At 41.5% G+C, this 16,463-nt stretch overlaps 1 protein-coding gene across 2 annotated transcripts in view; it reads left to right on the top strand.

Moving 5' to 3' along the window:
* The first annotated feature begins 2,386 nt into the window (after positions 1–2,386).
* Positions 2,387–16,463, top strand: part of rreb1a (ras responsive element binding protein 1a) — a 59,253-nt gene continuing 45,176 nt past the window's right edge. Inside the window, exon 1 of one of the 2 annotated variants that reach the window (XM_065948565.1) lies at positions 2,387–2,968. In XM_065948565.1, the coding sequence (XP_065804637.1) occupies positions 2,929–2,968 (40 nt within the window). In that variant the 5' untranslated portion in view covers positions 2,387–2,928. The remainder of the gene's footprint in view (positions 2,969–16,463) is intronic. The other variant, XM_065948566.1, reaches the window with a different exon arrangement.

The following is a 16,463-nucleotide window of genomic DNA, read 5'->3' as shown; positions in this document are numbered from 1 at the left end:
CTACACACTGGACCATTTTCAAATCTTAACCGATTTGGAAAAAACGTGGGAGACCACAGACATAAGGACAGTGTCATCAGATCTCTAACATTGTAATCGTCTAACGCACAAGACAATTCAGCGGGGACTGCAAGACCGAGCACCTGCCATTCACACAGTGGTCATTCCACAGACAGAGCTGTTAAAGTATTCAACATCTTGTCCTAGACCGGGAGGCTCTGACTCGATCAGGAACAGTAAAATAATTGTACTGACACCACACACTTATGGATTATTTGGACAGATAATCAATTGCACAAGCATTCACTCAGGCAATGCCCCCCCCTCCCCCCCCCCCAATATTTTTTCAACTATTTCCTTTGTGACATCATGTTTTACTTAGGCTGAGGCCATCACTGAATTGATCGTAACAGTCAGGAAGTGATTAGCCTAGCTTAGCATAAACACTGGAAATGGAGAAGAAAGCCTAAACTGACTCTACCAAAGTGAAAAAATGCACCCATTAGATTTTCTCTTGTTTGTGTAACTTTGAATTGTGTTTATGTTCAAACACACGTAACATATAAACTTTCCTCCTCGTTTAATTGCTGCAAAGACAGCAAATAAAAGCATTTCCCTGTAATCTTCTCCTAAAAGCAAGGCTGAAGGAGGTAAAGAGCCTCCTGCACAAAAGTGAACACACTGTTTGAAGTCATTTAGCCGCTAACCAAAGTCGTGGTAACACCCAGTCCTCCCATCAGCCCCTCCTCCCTCTCCTTCATCAGCAACAGGCCCAACCAGCCTGGGACAGACAGGGAGGCTCTTCCTGCTCTGCTGCAGCCGCCCGCAGGGGAGGAGGAGGGTGGGGGAGGAGGGGTGTGATGGGAGGAGAGATGCCTGTGTGCTCCTCGCTCCAACAGGGGATGATGGGAGGAGGAGGGGTCTGTATCTGGAGATGGAGGAGGGCTGTCAGGAATGTGGGAGAGGAGCTCCACATGCAGCGGGCGAGGAGTCGAGCTGCTCTCACTCGCACTAAATTTAACAATGAGGGTCCAGGAGGTTTAAATTTAGTTTGCAGCTAAAGTTTGAACCGGGAGTTAAAGTCTGACCTGAGAGCAGAATTAGAGCTGCTTCTGCACAGGAGGAGGAGTTGTTCATACACTCCTCATCCTATTCTCTGCGGCTCTCCTGCATGTGATGAGTCTGCAGATCAACAAGTGTGTTCAAATTAAAGTTGTTCTATTGCATTGTATTTCTAGTCTTGTCTTGCCAAGTCTTTACTTGTCTTGTATCGTACGGTATCATACCGTAATGTATCTTAAGGTATTGTATCAGCTCACCTACCAGTACCAGCTTGTGTTGTGTTGTCTTGTATCTCCCCCCGAATTGTATTGTATTGTATCGCTTCGCCTTTAATTAGATTTAAGATGGAGTTACTTTTCTTTTTAATTGATTTCTTTAAAGATTTCACAATGTATTTTCAATGGTTTTAAAGACAGAATTACATTACTTTAGACTTAATTAGAGGGTTTAAGATGGAATAATTACTTTTGACGTTATTTTGAAGGATGCAATATCTTTTAAATTTACAGTGTGTTGGTGGAATAATATCACTTTTTACTTCACTGTTTATCATTTTTACAGTCCTGCATGTAACTTAAAACGTGTATGACCTTATAGGCTTTTGGCCATTTTCATGAGTCTTAAGTGATACTATAATGATAACTAAGGATTTTTGGAGACAGGTAGGCTATACCCATTAAATTAAAACTTTTATTCAACTTTAAAACTTTTTCCCTGATTTAGCTTAAGGTTAAATTCCCCTTAGCCCTTATTTTAAGAAAGGTATACCTTACATTTGTAACTCAATCACCTTCCTGGAAACAGAAGCAGCTTCTTCCATCCCCCCTAAAGCTGACGGTTGGCATCCTCTCTTCATTTCAAAACCCGCGATAGCTCATAATACCCTCCGTCTAAATTTCCAAGTCTCGCGATAGCTGCCTCCACAGTGTGACTGCAAGCAGGGAAGCGAACAGCGCGGATGGTTTCTTATCTTTCAGTACCTTAAACTCTACGTCATCGATAAAAACAAACGCTTGAGTCGTGTTTTTTCTTTAATTCAACGACATTAAAGAAGAGTGAGTAAATGAGGCGAAGCGAATTACAGTGAGGCGTTTGAGTTCAGGATAAATCAACTTTAAAGTGATATTTCATTTCGAAGTGAGGGTAAAACATGCGTAAAGTTGTATGTTTTAGCTTGCAAGAGGTCAAACTGCTGCAGATAAAGTTGAATAAAGTTACGACAGCGAAATAAAAGTGCTGATTTAATTGTGTTTTGCTTTATTTAGGAGAAAATGGGATTATTTCCTCCTCCATCACGGCTGCAGGCGCAGGAGTAATCCAGCAACGTGCATCTGAGTGTGCGTAAAGAGAGAGATGCTTGGTGGCCACGTCCCCTTGGAGACTGGAGAGACAACACGTGATGAGCTTTACTTATCAGGTTTAGAGAGAGAGAGACACCGAGAGAGAGAGAGACACCGAGAGAGAGAGGGCAGAGTTTGGAGCCCAGAGAGGAATTAAAACTAAACACAAATTAATTTCAACATTTTCCTCTCGACGACTTCTGTCCTCGAGTTAGTCTTTTTTTTTTTTTTTTTTTTTTTCCTCCGGGAGAGGAGAGAGGAAGAGAAGCAGAAGAGGAGGAGGAGGTTGAGGAGGGAGGGGAGGAGGAGGAGGAGGGGAGCTGGAGTAAAGTTTGTCCAAGTTTGCACATCCCTTCGGAAACGCCATTTTGATTCCTCTCCTCTCCGGAGCGAGTTTGCAGCCTCTCTCTCCCTTCTTTTTTTTTCTTCATCCCCCTTTTTTCATCCACCATCCCCGCCGTTCATCACCACCATCATCATCATCATCTCCCCCACCACCACCACCACCATCATCATCCTCGCCACGATGTCTCGGCGCAAGCAGCCCAACCCCAACAAAGTCAAGCGTAAGTCTGCGTTTTTAGCCTCTCCATCGCTCTATTTTGGTGCTTTTCTGGCTCTGTGCGCGCTGTGTGATCGATGTTTGGTGTGTTTGTCGCTATTGGGGGAAAGTTTTGACTTGTTGACGCTGTTTAAATAAAGTTTGAGCTGAGATGTGGGGACGGCGAGGGAGGGATACTAGTTTTTTTCTCTCCTCTCCGTGTTGCTTCCTAGTTTGATGCGCATCCAAGCGGTGGAATTCAACCCCAGGTCTCTTCCTCATTCACCCTACTGCAGCTAATTATCACCAACTTCTTGTTTTGTCGACTTTTGGTGCAACTTTATCCCTTGTGTGCACGTTTGGGGCTGTTATGTGGCTGTTTTGCCCCGCGGGGTGGGTGGCAGGAGGGGGGTTCAAAGTCTGCTCGCCGCCCGAGTTGAGCATCCATATCTCGGGTGCACTTTGGTCGGAGCCTCGCTGCTAGTGGCCATGTGTAAAGCTATCAGACACCAGTCACAAGTTATCAGCTGTTAGTACCGCCGCTTCCTGTGCGTGCCTCAAAGTAAAACCACCTGTTGATCTTGAGAAAGGAAAGATGAGCATGGTTAAATGGGAGCTTAAAGGCATATTTTAGATATTCAATGTGTTATTAACGGATAATGTTTTACCTGTTAATGTGATAGATTGTGTGACATGTTGCTTGATGAGGTTGGAGTTTTTCCTGATGTCGGTTTTGCTGGAAGATAGGCCTACACGTAGCCCATTTTCCCAGTTATAACTTTGGCAGAATGCACAAACCAGTAGCCTATGTGGAAAAAAAACCCAAACAAACCCTGGTGTTCTTTCAAATTAGGTTATATTTGTTGTTGGCTGTAAGAAATTAAGTGTTTGGCCCATAGGCCTACTAGCCCACTTCAAATGTCAAATCATCATCGTTTTAAGGTGAAATGTAAATTTCACATTTGGGTCTATTGCGAATCATATCGCAAGTAAATTGTAAATGAATGAAGTAAAGTAATGTTTTTCCTATATTGTGTGGTTACAGATTAATTTATGTGAGATGATTTGCTATGATGCGATTCTGACATCTGTTTTTGTTGAGGGCCAAGACAAGTAGCCTAGTTATGGAGGCCTTTCATCTGGCGCTTCTGTTTGTGGTTTTTCATGTTGTCTCATTGTATTACAGTTAGTAAGTCAGTGCCCTGTGTGCATTCATTCTGATTTAGTTAGTTCCGGGTAGCCTACTTCTTGTTGTTTTGTAGCCTATTTAAAAGGTCAATCTATTGGATAAATTAGAGCCTATCACCCTTAAAATGATTAATAATCTGCTTAAAGTAAATATATTAAGTGTAAGGTTGTAGACTATGTCAATTTAAATCAAAATGAGCAAATAAACTGGTCTGAATAGGCCTGTGTGTATCGGTCCTAAAATGTGTTAATTGTGCTCTAGTGTGAGTTTTATTTTGAAGGGGGGCTCGACATTCTCTCCACAGTTTCCTGGCTAACAACGGCTAGCTCGACGCAGCCGCTGTGACCTTGCCCAGACATATTTAGCCACAAACCGACCCCTGTTCGTGAATAAAGTGCATCAACACGGCACCGAGGTGTCCAGTCCCGCCAGTTCGTATGGCTTTTATCACTTTCCGCGGCTGTTTTGCGACTTTTCGCTTCGTTTTAGAGACTTCTCTCCTCGTCTCCGGTTACGCGCAGCAGCAGCAGCAGCAGCAGCAGCAGCATCGACGTGACGCCTGTTGCATCCACCACCTCCTCCTCCTCCTCCTCCTCTCTCCTCCCCCACCTCCTTCGTCTCTCTTTTCTCTCTTTCGACATCATCCAGCGCTCTAACTTCCATTTTAAACGTTTACTTGCTGCTGATTCTTACACCTGAGGCTGTCTTCGACCTCAAACCGTCGACTTTGACAACTTTTTAGCGGCTATTTTAGCTGTTGCCCTCGTCATGGAAGTTTCCTCCCCCCCCCCCGTGTTGGTACACGACGGAGGATGCTGTTAGATATAAAAACATGTAGTTTAACTGTGGAAGGAGGGTTTGTTATCAGGTGTGCTCGGTCAATGATTGATGGACGGGGTTTGGTTTGGCTTTGTGAGAGGAGATGATGAGTTTTGTCTCAGGGTTGAACTGGTTAGATAATGGTTGCTAGGGATTTTCTCTCTCTCCCTGTGTTCGCCCTACCTCTCTCTACCTCCCTGCGGTGGAACTTTAAATCGAGTAATTCGAGTATTTCGAGTAATTCGACCAACTCCGATTTTTTATTTTTTATTTTTTTTTATTAGACTTTTAGTGTATTTTCAGTATTACTCAATGATTTTATAACTTAATGGTGTTTCTTCAGCCGTACAGTACCCACTTGCAGGGTTTTAAAAGCAGTCTAATGTGAAATTTAGCACACTTTTAGGTCAGTTCTTACACTTATTAGGCCTAGTCTATAGGCTATATTCACCCTATGATATTAAAATATAGGCTAATGAAAAACAAATTATATGAATAATAGATTCTGTGAAGGAAACCCTTCTTTTTTTGTGACATGTGTTGAGTTTTTACATTTTACAAAAAATACAATACATTTAACAAAGCATATAACAGTCAAACTATATATATATATATATATATATATATATAAAGAAAATCCACTCCCCCCACCCCAAAGGGAAAATATATAATTAAAGAAAAGACAGACCTAAAGACAAACAAAACGCAAAAACTGGGTAACGACATTATGTAATCATACACAGCTTAGCATCACATGGTATCGACAGTTAGGGACATGTTTCCAGAGTTTCTCCAAAGTTTGAAGTTTGAAGGAAACCCTTCTATCACATATGGCCTTGCCTACAGGTGCTGTGTGAGAACAAATAGGCTAGTGTCGAAAGGTTCAAGTTTTACTGATTTATAGCCTATCGGCGAAAAGCTTTCAGCTCAAATAGATTCAGATTAGGGAGAGGTCACCTAGTCTTTAAGAGTTGATACTGGAGAGCCGTGATTCTAACATGCTAACACTTCATGGTGCGTTCCATTTACCTTGGGAGTTGGATGTAGAAGTCACACAAAATGGCCCCATTCCAGTTATGAATTGGTAACAAGTCAGAAAAGCAATATGGAGTAGGCTACCAGTGTTTTTGTTAGCGATAACAACACACTAGCGATAACAACACACAACATGTCAGCAGATATAGCCTAACTTCATATCACTGTGATTGATTTTATTAAACAGAAAGTCGACTAAGTTGCTAATCAACACCATAACGTACAGCTTATAATTCATGTTGATGAGTGTAAGCCATGTTGGATTTTGAGTTTGGGTTAAGGTTCCAAGTCGGAGTTCTGACTTTGAAGGGCAGTTTTGATGTTGTATCCGACCAGCCAAGTTTTTCTATTCTGTCATAAAAGTTTATTCATTTGGATAATGGCAACTTAATTATGACGTTGTGTGGTACCTGCATGCTGTACAGTGATATGTTGATTTTCTAGCACTCAAATGGCAGTTAATTGTTGCGTTAACCAATTAACTTTGATTGCTTTTTTGTGTTTATGGCACCAAACATCAGATTCATTGTGACTTTATTGTGTTTTATAAAACTGAAAGAAACTTGAAATACGTTTGTGGCTTCCTGTAGTTGCAAAAGGTTTAAATGTAATGCATTTTTAAACATGAAGGATGTGCCAAAATGCTCACATTTGAATCTTGCGAAACTCTGGAGTAGGTCAAACTAGTTTCAGGATTGTGTTTTTCAGCTCCTTAGAGTTCTCATAGTATTCCCATTATTGATTTGATATTGGCTTCATTCGTAGTAAGGTGTGTTTGTAGTTCTTCCAGAGACTGTTTTATTGCTTTTTGGTAAATGTATCCATGCAGTCCTGCAGTATCCCGTAGTAACTTCTATTGCATCTTTTGTGCTTTGTAGGGAGTTGGCATACATTTAGTCTTTTTTTTGCTGCATTTTCCACATAAGTTTGTGGCTAAATCATTCAGCTTCTGCAAACTGTTGGATCATCGTAAGTGTTAGCTTGGCTGAGATGTAAATCCGTGTATTCCTGTAGTGTTTGGTCCTCTCCTCTTATGAGAGGAGGAGCAGAAGCAGGAGGAGGAAGAGGAGGAGGAGGAGGAGAGATCCGGATGAGCAGTTAGCATTCCATTACGAAATTCAACACTGAGGCCGAGCTGGGCCCTCGGCGACAGGCGCAGATCTCTCTCTCTCTCTCTCCTGCTCTCACTGATCGGCACTTTTTGCTGAAGGGGGAATTTTTACTCGTCCTTCCACTACTTGACTCCTCAACTCCTGGAGGAGCAGCAGGTTTTCTTTTTTTTTACAAAAAAAAGAGATGAGCATGAAGGGAGGAAGAGAGGGGAGGGGTGGTAATCAACACATCAAAGTGGATGATTGGTGCTAAAAAAAAACCAACTCAGTTCTCAGTTTCTGTCAGTCTGCCGCTGCAACAGGAAAAGATGCTTGGTGTGTCTGTGTGCAAGAATGTGACCGTCTTTATTCCATTTAACCCACAGATTTCCAGTTTGCATCACTGTTTTTTTTTTCTACACGATGACACAAAGAAAGCATCCAGTTAGGGTTCCATCAAAGCTCCATTTCTTCTTCTTCCTCTTTTTCTTCTTCTGTGGTGTTGGTCATTTAAAATGCTGACGGTCGATGATGTAGCCGATGATGTGTCTCAATCACACACACACACATGCATATCCAAACACACACACACACACACACACACACACACAAAGAGTGTCTTGTGCGATGGGGCATCCTCCATTGTGAGAGCTTTTTGTGGGAACTGAAGACGCACACACACACACACACACACACACACACACACACACACACACACAGCCTGCAGTAATAGTCATGTAAAGACATGATGCAGCATGACGAAGGAGCGAGGGATGATGTTTTTGTGTTTGGTACAGGTGATAAAAAGAAGAGGAGTAGAACTAATCAAAATAAGATGAAGTCACATTGAGTTATAATTAACCGGTTTAAATAAATGATTAGAATGACTTCATGCTAAGAGATTTAAAACATAGTTCTTCTATATTAAAGTGAATCATTTTTAAGTGAATGCTCTGTGATTAAATGAGCTATACTATAACACCTTCATTTTCTGATATTGAGTTTAGATGAAGTCAGTTTAAATGATAATAAGATAAATAATAAATACTTCAGTTCAAAATTACATAATTGATTAAAAATATGTCTTTTTTAATATTTTAAATAGTCATCATTAAAATCTGAGATAAAAATCTGTTGAATTTTAAACATCATATCAAATAATTTGAGTATTCATTGGCATCAGATTAAGGTATAACTATTTAGAGGAGCACTAATGTCTGATTCCAACAGTGTGTGTGTGTGTGTGTGTGTGTGTGTGTGTGTGTGTGTTAATGGGGGGTTGCAGTGGGACATGTGTGTCCACAGGGACTTGAGTGGAGTAGCTAATTAAAAGCTCTCATCCTCCCTGTGAGACTGTTGTTGTCTCCACATTAACCTCCATTTAGCACGCACACACACACACACACAAACACACACACACACACACACCCGCCCTCTCCATTGATTCCCACAGTTTCACTCTAATGACGAGCTCTATCAGTCGTCGACTTCAGACAAACGTGATGATGACGACCCTCCTCATTGTCTCTCTGAGAGCTTGAAACGTCTCTTCTTTTTTTTGAACCCTTTTGTTCACCAGTGCCTGCCCTCTGCTCTTTGTCTTTTTGTGATGTCATTTAGTGTAGTGTCTTTTAGTCTTCTCTATCCCTAAAATCACTTCAACCTGAAGTGCTGTGCAAGTTTAAAAAAGTAATTAGTATTGATGAAAGAATTAAAATGTTGTGAAAAGCAGAGAGTTGATTCTTTTGAAAGACTTTTTTGAAAAAGTGGTGATGTTGTCAGTCACTGTGATACAGATTCCTTCCCTTTTGTTTTTGATGTTCTTAATCATTTCTTTAGTTCTTTAGTTAGTTTCTTGCATGTGGTGGGAAAGATAAGATATGAGTTGATTAACCCCCAAGGTGCCAGATCGCTCAGAAATGTTAGTACAAGTATGTCTGAGCATCAAATGCAGGTGGAATATAAAGATACAAAGTTTTAAATAAAATAAAAACAATGATACTTATCAAATCTAATCTTGTCCTACTGTATCGTATCCTATTGTATTGAATTGGATCCATCATATCGTTTCGCATCATCTTCTTGTCCCCAGAGAAACTTAAACGGTAAAATACCTGTAATCAGAAAATACTCCTAATTCAGGTCTCAGTTTTGATTTAAAAGGTCCGATTAGTGCATCATTTAAAAGTTTGGAGCAGCACTGTGAATGAATAAGTGTGAATGTATGGTGTAAAGTGAGTTAAAAGTTGTATTTTCAGTATATTTTGGGTGCATTTTGCTGCTGCGTTGAATCTTTGTGTTGTCTCAGGATGCTAACAAGCTTCCCCTCTTTTTCTCTCTCACTTCATGTGACTTCCTCATATTTCAATTTAATCTCACGGATGCTGCGACTGTGTGAGATTTCACACCAGGAAGTCTGCAGAATAAAACAAGAGGGGTGGGGGAGAAAAAAAAAAGCATGTGTGGATGATCAGAAAGTGAACAGGTTGCCGCTCGCGCTTTCTTGGCGCCGTGTCCTGCTCCCATCAGAGCCAATCAGCGTGCTCGGTGGATTACCTCAGGGCGACATGTCGGCGTGTTTGTGCAGCAATGAAGGCTGCTGAGGTGAAACTCCCCATCAGAGGGGCTGGTGTTTCCTCCTCTCTCCCTCTTTTTTCTCCTCCTCTCCCTCTCTCAGCACCAGACCCTATTTATAGAGCCGCCTGTTTTAGATAAGATTAAGTTCCATCCCCCGACCGAGGGAGCGAGCGAGCGACCCGCAGGTTAAAGAGAGAGAGGAGTTTGGTCAGAGAGCTGACTTCAGATACATACGGGGGTCTGTTATTGATCCATCACTGAACATCTTGTTTGGAAGACACTTTTCATACGAGGCAGAAAGTGACTCTTGGACTTTTGTAGAATTTGAGAGCAGATATTCACGTATCAATACTGTTTCTGTGTCGTCTCAAATGAGTCTATAGCCCTGGATAACATAAAAACAGTGGAGTTTTATATATTTCATATAGAAGGAGACTCTTCTCAGGGTTAGAAACTCAAATCTTTAAACATGAATATGTGTTTTAAAGATTAAACTAATTGAAAGTTAGAAACATTAAAAGAGGACTTTAGTGAAAAATAAGCTTTTAAGTATTTATACAATAAATTGTGACTTTTCAAACATGTAAAAAGTTCATTTTCAGGCTAGATGATAAGACTTTCTAAAAGATGGGCCATGCCTTGGCCTTTTTCTTTTATCTTAAACGTTATTAAACCAGGAAAAGCTGTTAAGATTAAAAGCCTCTTTTTCAAGAGTGTCCTGGACACGAACAACTTTAAACGCCGCTCAATAACCCGACAGTGTGACTCTTAACATTTTAAAAACATTTTCATTATATTTGAGCTGAATCAGAATCAAATCAGAAATAGTCTTTTGACCCCCTGGGGGGGGGGGGGGGACACAAGGTCGTCACTGATGCTCTGAAACACAATGTAGTAGTAGATAATATAAAAGAATATTTATTATTATTAATGCAATTAAGAAATAAAGCAACAAGTTCAACAAGACAGTGTGTTGAAGATAGAAAGCTCTGTCTAAAAAGTTCATGAGATTATTAAAGTATGACAAAAAACACATGATGCACTTTAATGATCATTTAAAAACATCATTGTACTTGTTACTACTCAACTTTTCACACTTGTGTGTGTGTGTGTGTGTGTGTGTGTGTGTGTGTGTGTGTGTGTGGGGCGGCACTCTCTGCCAGTGAGGATGCAGACGAGGAGGTGTGGAGGAGGGGGAGGATGATGATGAAGGGTGGGGGAGGGGAGGGAGTTAAAACTGCTACACCTCTGCCTGGACCAAATGGCTCATCACCCCCCCCCCCCCCCCCCCCCCACACACACACACACACACACACACACACACACACACACACACACACACTCTTATTCATTGACTTACTCAGTTGGACTAAAAGTCAATCACACATGCTCAGAGAGGAACTAAATGTCTACATCGAAACCTAAACTTAGACCACGAATTCTTGATTTATAACGTCATTCTTTTCATAGAAATGAGTCAGCAAGCCGCTACAATACTTTTGTGTGTAATGAGATATTTTTAGGTGATTTTAATCTTCACAATCTTTTATCTCACGGCGTACGTCTGTTTTTATTTTTTATTCCAATGAGCCGATACTGACGTTTTCATAACTGCAGCCCATGATGGGACACCTGCTGTAAAGACTAAAGGTTGATCCCTAAAATAGTATCATTAACTCCTTAAATGTGAATCTAAAGATCATTAAACTACTTAAACCATAACATCTGATCATCACGAGGGTAAATGATCGTTTGTTTAGAGCTCAAACGTGAACACAGAGTCCTAACGGAGAGACGGACGAGGATGAGAGTAATCTGAGACCAGGGATGACTAGTTCTAAAGTGGGACACACACACACACACACACACACACACACACACACAAACCACCAGCATCTTTATATAGCAGTGGATACTCTAAAGTTAGAGGGAGTAAATATTGCTGTTCACATCACTGCAGTCAGATGGTTTATATGACGAAGGCTGTCTCATCGACAGCTTTCATTTATGAATGAATTGATAATGAACTAATTTAATCAATCAGTTAACTTATTATTTGACAGAATAACATTCAAAAGCTTTCAAAACTCGATATTTTCTTATTTTTCACACTTTTCCTGCCACATACTCTGCACACTTTGGATCATCAACATGAATGTAAAGTTTTCTTTCTAACTACAGTGGATATTCTATGATTCCTTAAGTTTGAATGTATGACACAAACAAGGGAAAAAGTAGACGTTGTGTGTGTGCTTTTACGCTCAAATTCTCTCCAACAGAGAGTTTGCTGTGTTTCAGTTGTAGTTCTGTTCTGACGGCCTTGTCCTGACTTCTTTGCACATTTACATAACGCTGCCTGTTTGGAGCCGATAAGCTCAATGAAAGTTCAGATTTTTCAGTTTGGGATTGTAATACTTTGAATTATTGAAGTTTTCCTGCAGCAGAGGATGAAAAAGCTCTCTTGATACTTATGTAACTCAGTCCGTGTGATAATAAAGACTTCACATGGACTAGAGAGAGAGAGAGAGAAGCTATTGTTTCTCCACTTCCTGCATCTACATCTCCTCCTCCTCCTCTCGATGAGCGTCTGCTTCACCTCCTGCCCCCCCCACCCCCACCCCCAGCCTCATCATATATTTCCTCCTCCTCTCTTAACAGTTATCACTTTCTGTCAGAGTTGGACGAGAAGATCAATGCCACTCTTGTGTTTAAGCTAGCCTGCCTATAAAATAAGATACAACTTTTTAATGACTGATCTGAGGAGGTGGATTTACTCAAAGGCTAATCAGAGAAACATGCTGTGCTTTTGTAACCATCTTCAACTGTTGGCCTCTTCTCTTGTCTTCTTGTATCCACCAAAAAACTAAGATCAAAATCCAGTCTTTTTGTTTTTAGGAGGATTAAACGTCTGTGCATAATTTGGCTTCTGTTGAAAACAATCCAAGCGAAGCAGACTGAGCTAACTTTAGCAGCAGCTTCGCTCCCTGCCTCCTTCTCAGGTGATCTGTGTCTGCTAGAAGTTAGAAAAACGTAAACCTAAAAAAACGAGCTTCGCTAACTTTATCGCAGCTTGGCTCAGGTCGTAGACGGCCGTTGAATGCAGCTGTGGACAACAGTGTCGCAGAAGTTGAAGAAATGTGGAACTTTTCTCTTAATATAAAACCAGCTGCAGGTTAGTTGTTAACATACAATATTCTGGTAGCATCCTCCTCCTCCACAGCCTCCTCCTTTCACCTTTGATCTATTTGCACCTCCCCTTTAAGATGCCCTCTCTCTCTCTCTCTTTCCTCCCCCCCACTCACTCGTCCCTCCATCCCTTCGTTGCGAAATTCTTTCACAGTCAAGCCGCTCGGACTTTGGACTTGCAGTAAATACGGCTTTATTTGCTGCAGGCTGCGAACAGGGTGAAGGTGGCCCTGAGTATAACACACACAAAAACGCATGCATTCTCACACACACACACACACACACACACACACACACACACACACACACACACACACACACACACACACACACACACACACTCACACACTCCCATGCGGTGGTAGTTAGCTCCACAAGCTGCTTATCAGCAAGACAGTCTCACCACACCCACCCTCCCTCACACACACACACACACACACACACACACACACTGAGCTGCTGGCATCCCATACAACAGGTCTGGCCTACATATGACTGCGAAACATTTCTCTTTCATTCCTCCTCGTTCCTCCATCACTCTCTCTGTCTGCCTCTACATCAGCTCTTAACAGGGAATGAAGAGTTTTATCACAGCTAAAGTTTCTTCTCTTCAAATGTGTAACTGCAGTCAGTCAAAAGTTTGATGCGTCGCTCTCCACAAAGGGAAACGTTTCAAATAAGCAATCAGTCAAGATGCATCACATAGTTCTTAGCAAGATGGTCTCGACTCAAGGTTAATATTCCTTCCTTTTTCTGGAGTTTTTGACCACATTACATGGTCTTCATCAGTAAATGAATGTTGTTTTTAAAGTTCCACACCTGCTATTTTTTAACAAACAGATCATGTGGGGGTTTTTTTCTGAATAATTTTGATAAAGTTCCTGAGTACTGATAGTAAAGTCCAATAGTCTTTATAACAATGGTAAGAAATCAACTTAAATTGCAAAAGTGACTTTTTATCCATAAAAAGAAAAATCAAAGGTTCCAGAAAAGTTCCTTTTGTGGGACTGGAAATAGTTTGTAACAGAGACCAGGAACCTTGTGTATTTCCATTGTACCAGTGTCTACACAAATGTTGGGTCTTCTTTAAGTTTAGGGAAAGTCATTTTTGGGGGTTTACCACCACACAGTACTAGAACGTTTGGGGAAGGGGATTTCTGATTGGACCAGGACTTGTAGCATTTATTCCAGTGTTTGTGTATTATTATTATTTTTTTTAGTTATGAAGTTGTTTTGCTTTTGGACATATGAGCCAAATTCCCTTAGATGCGTCTTCAGATGCTTGGAAAAACCCGGAGAAAAGCGGGAGGCTCCTTTACAATTCTTATAAAGTAGCTCCTGTGTCAAAAAGTTCTTGGATCGTTCAGGTGGAAACGGGTCATCGGGATCTGGTTGTATCGTCTCTTTATTTTCAGAATCAACAGGTCCAGGTGTTCTGTTAGGTCTATCCACCTTTATTCTCCATCAGCTGTTGAACCTTCCAGCTCCCCCTGTGCAGCAGCAGAATGGTTCCTCCCACTCCTCCTAAAGCGTGATGGAGGCTCTCTGTCTTTCTCGCTCTGTCTGTGTCTTGCTCGCCCTCCTCCTCCTCCCCCACTCTTCTTACTTGCTGACTAAACAGTTTGTCAGCTGGCTGCTGCCGAGAGGGGAGGGGGAAGCAAAGGAGGGAGGGAGAGAGCATGCAAATAGCAGTGCACTTTATGAAGGTAGAATCAGCACAGGTAGATTGAGTTTAACCACACAGTATGTTTACTAGATTTAGTTTGTGTTTAAAAAGTACATTTTCTTTTTTTGAATGTCAGAGCATTTGTCTATTGTGACTGGGAGGTGCATATTTGGATGTTAAGAGTTTTTTAAATAGTTTTAGTTATAGTCTAAAAATGTTGTATTTGTTAAATGGCTCGTGTGTGTGCGTGTGTGTGTGTGTGCGTGTGTGCGTGTTGTGATGGTTCAGTGGTTAAGTAGCCGGACGTAGCAGCAACAGCAGCATGTGAATGGAGCAAACAGACCCAGCCTGCATAATCCCCATTAATCTGACTGTTAGCAAGGCTGTAATCTGACACACACACACACACACACACACACACACACACACACACACATGCAAATACAAACACAGAAATATACACACACACTCACAAAGAGGTGAGAGGCTACATCAGCGCTGCTATAGCAACACGCCAATGAAGGTGAACACACATTTTTAACAAATGCAAGAAGAAAGGAATGTATGCATTTAGCTTTACACATCAACAGACACACACACACACACACACACACACACACACACACACACACACACACACACACACACACACACACACAGCCCTTCCCTCCTCTGAAAAGGCACCCTCATTGTTAGGACACACCTTGTTACCATAGCGATCGCAGCTTTGACGTGCCCCCAAGACTTTTTTTGTTTCTCGCTTTTTTCCTGAGCATCTTGTGTGTGTGTGTGTGTGTGTGTGTGTGTGTGTGTGTGTGTGTGTGTGTAACTTGGTGTAGGACAGGAGGAAGGGGGATGCTACTTCTCTCTCTTAATCTCCTCTCCTCATTAGTTACCCTTGACTCCTTCTTTCGTCCTCTCACCCTCCTCCATTAACTTGTTTTCTTTCCTTGTCTCCTTTCTTTGTTCCCTTTGCCTCATCTCCTTCTCTTCTCTCTCTACCCACCTCTTGCCCTTAACATACCCTCCTTGTTTTCCCCTCTGCTCCTTGTGTTCTTGCCTCCTCTCCGTGGCTCCTGCCCTCTCCTTGTTACCTTGCATCCTATCCTTCTTTTCTCTCCCCACCTTGTACCCTGTGCATTCTCTCCTTGTGTACGCTTTTTTTCCATCCTACCCTGCGTCCTCTCTTTTTTCCTTTACTTCCTCTCCTTGTTTCCTCATGTTTCTTCTCTTCTCTCCTTTTCTTCACCCGTCTCCTTGCATCCTTCCCCAAAGTCACCGATCAAATTAAAAAAATACATGGAATTCCTTTAAACAATTAATAATTGTCTTTAAATCAAATTAAGCTATTAATAAAGAAGAAGATATATTGTAGTCCTCCTGTGTGTGTGTGTGTGTGTGTGTGTGTGTGCGCGCATCTTCCCAGACGTGCCGTTGACTAATTACCATTTGCGTCGTGTTAGTGATGACACACACACACACACACACACACACACACACACACACACACACACACACACACACACACAGAAGGTTGTTACACCATTGAGGGATTTGGAGGATTACACTTGCAGACACACACATCTGTTGCATGTGAGGATGCAGTTTTTAGATGACGAGGTGCGTGTGTGTCAGTGTCCATCATACACACACTAATCAAGGGTTCTGTACATGAGCCCTGCCCTCACACACACACACACACACACACACACACACACGTACACAGACAGTAGCATCACGATGACACACACATTCACAAACTAACACACACACACCCTGGATGAGATGAAACATCCTGACATCACCTCCCCACATCATCACACAACTTTGCATTTTTGTCTAACCTTTATTGACAATTACTGATGACAAATACAAACGAATCAATACTATTTTCATAATATGAGAAATTAACAAAATCTATTTTTATCTGTTGTTTTAATAAACGATAGATAGTTCC

The sequence above is a fragment of the Labrus bergylta genome, chromosome 20 (assembly GCF_963930695.1).
Source record: "Labrus bergylta chromosome 20, fLabBer1.1, whole genome shotgun sequence".
In the NCBI taxonomy this organism is placed as follows: Eukaryota; Metazoa; Chordata; class Actinopteri; order Labriformes; family Labridae; genus Labrus; species Labrus bergylta.
This window is presented reverse-complemented; position numbering and strand designations above follow the sequence as displayed.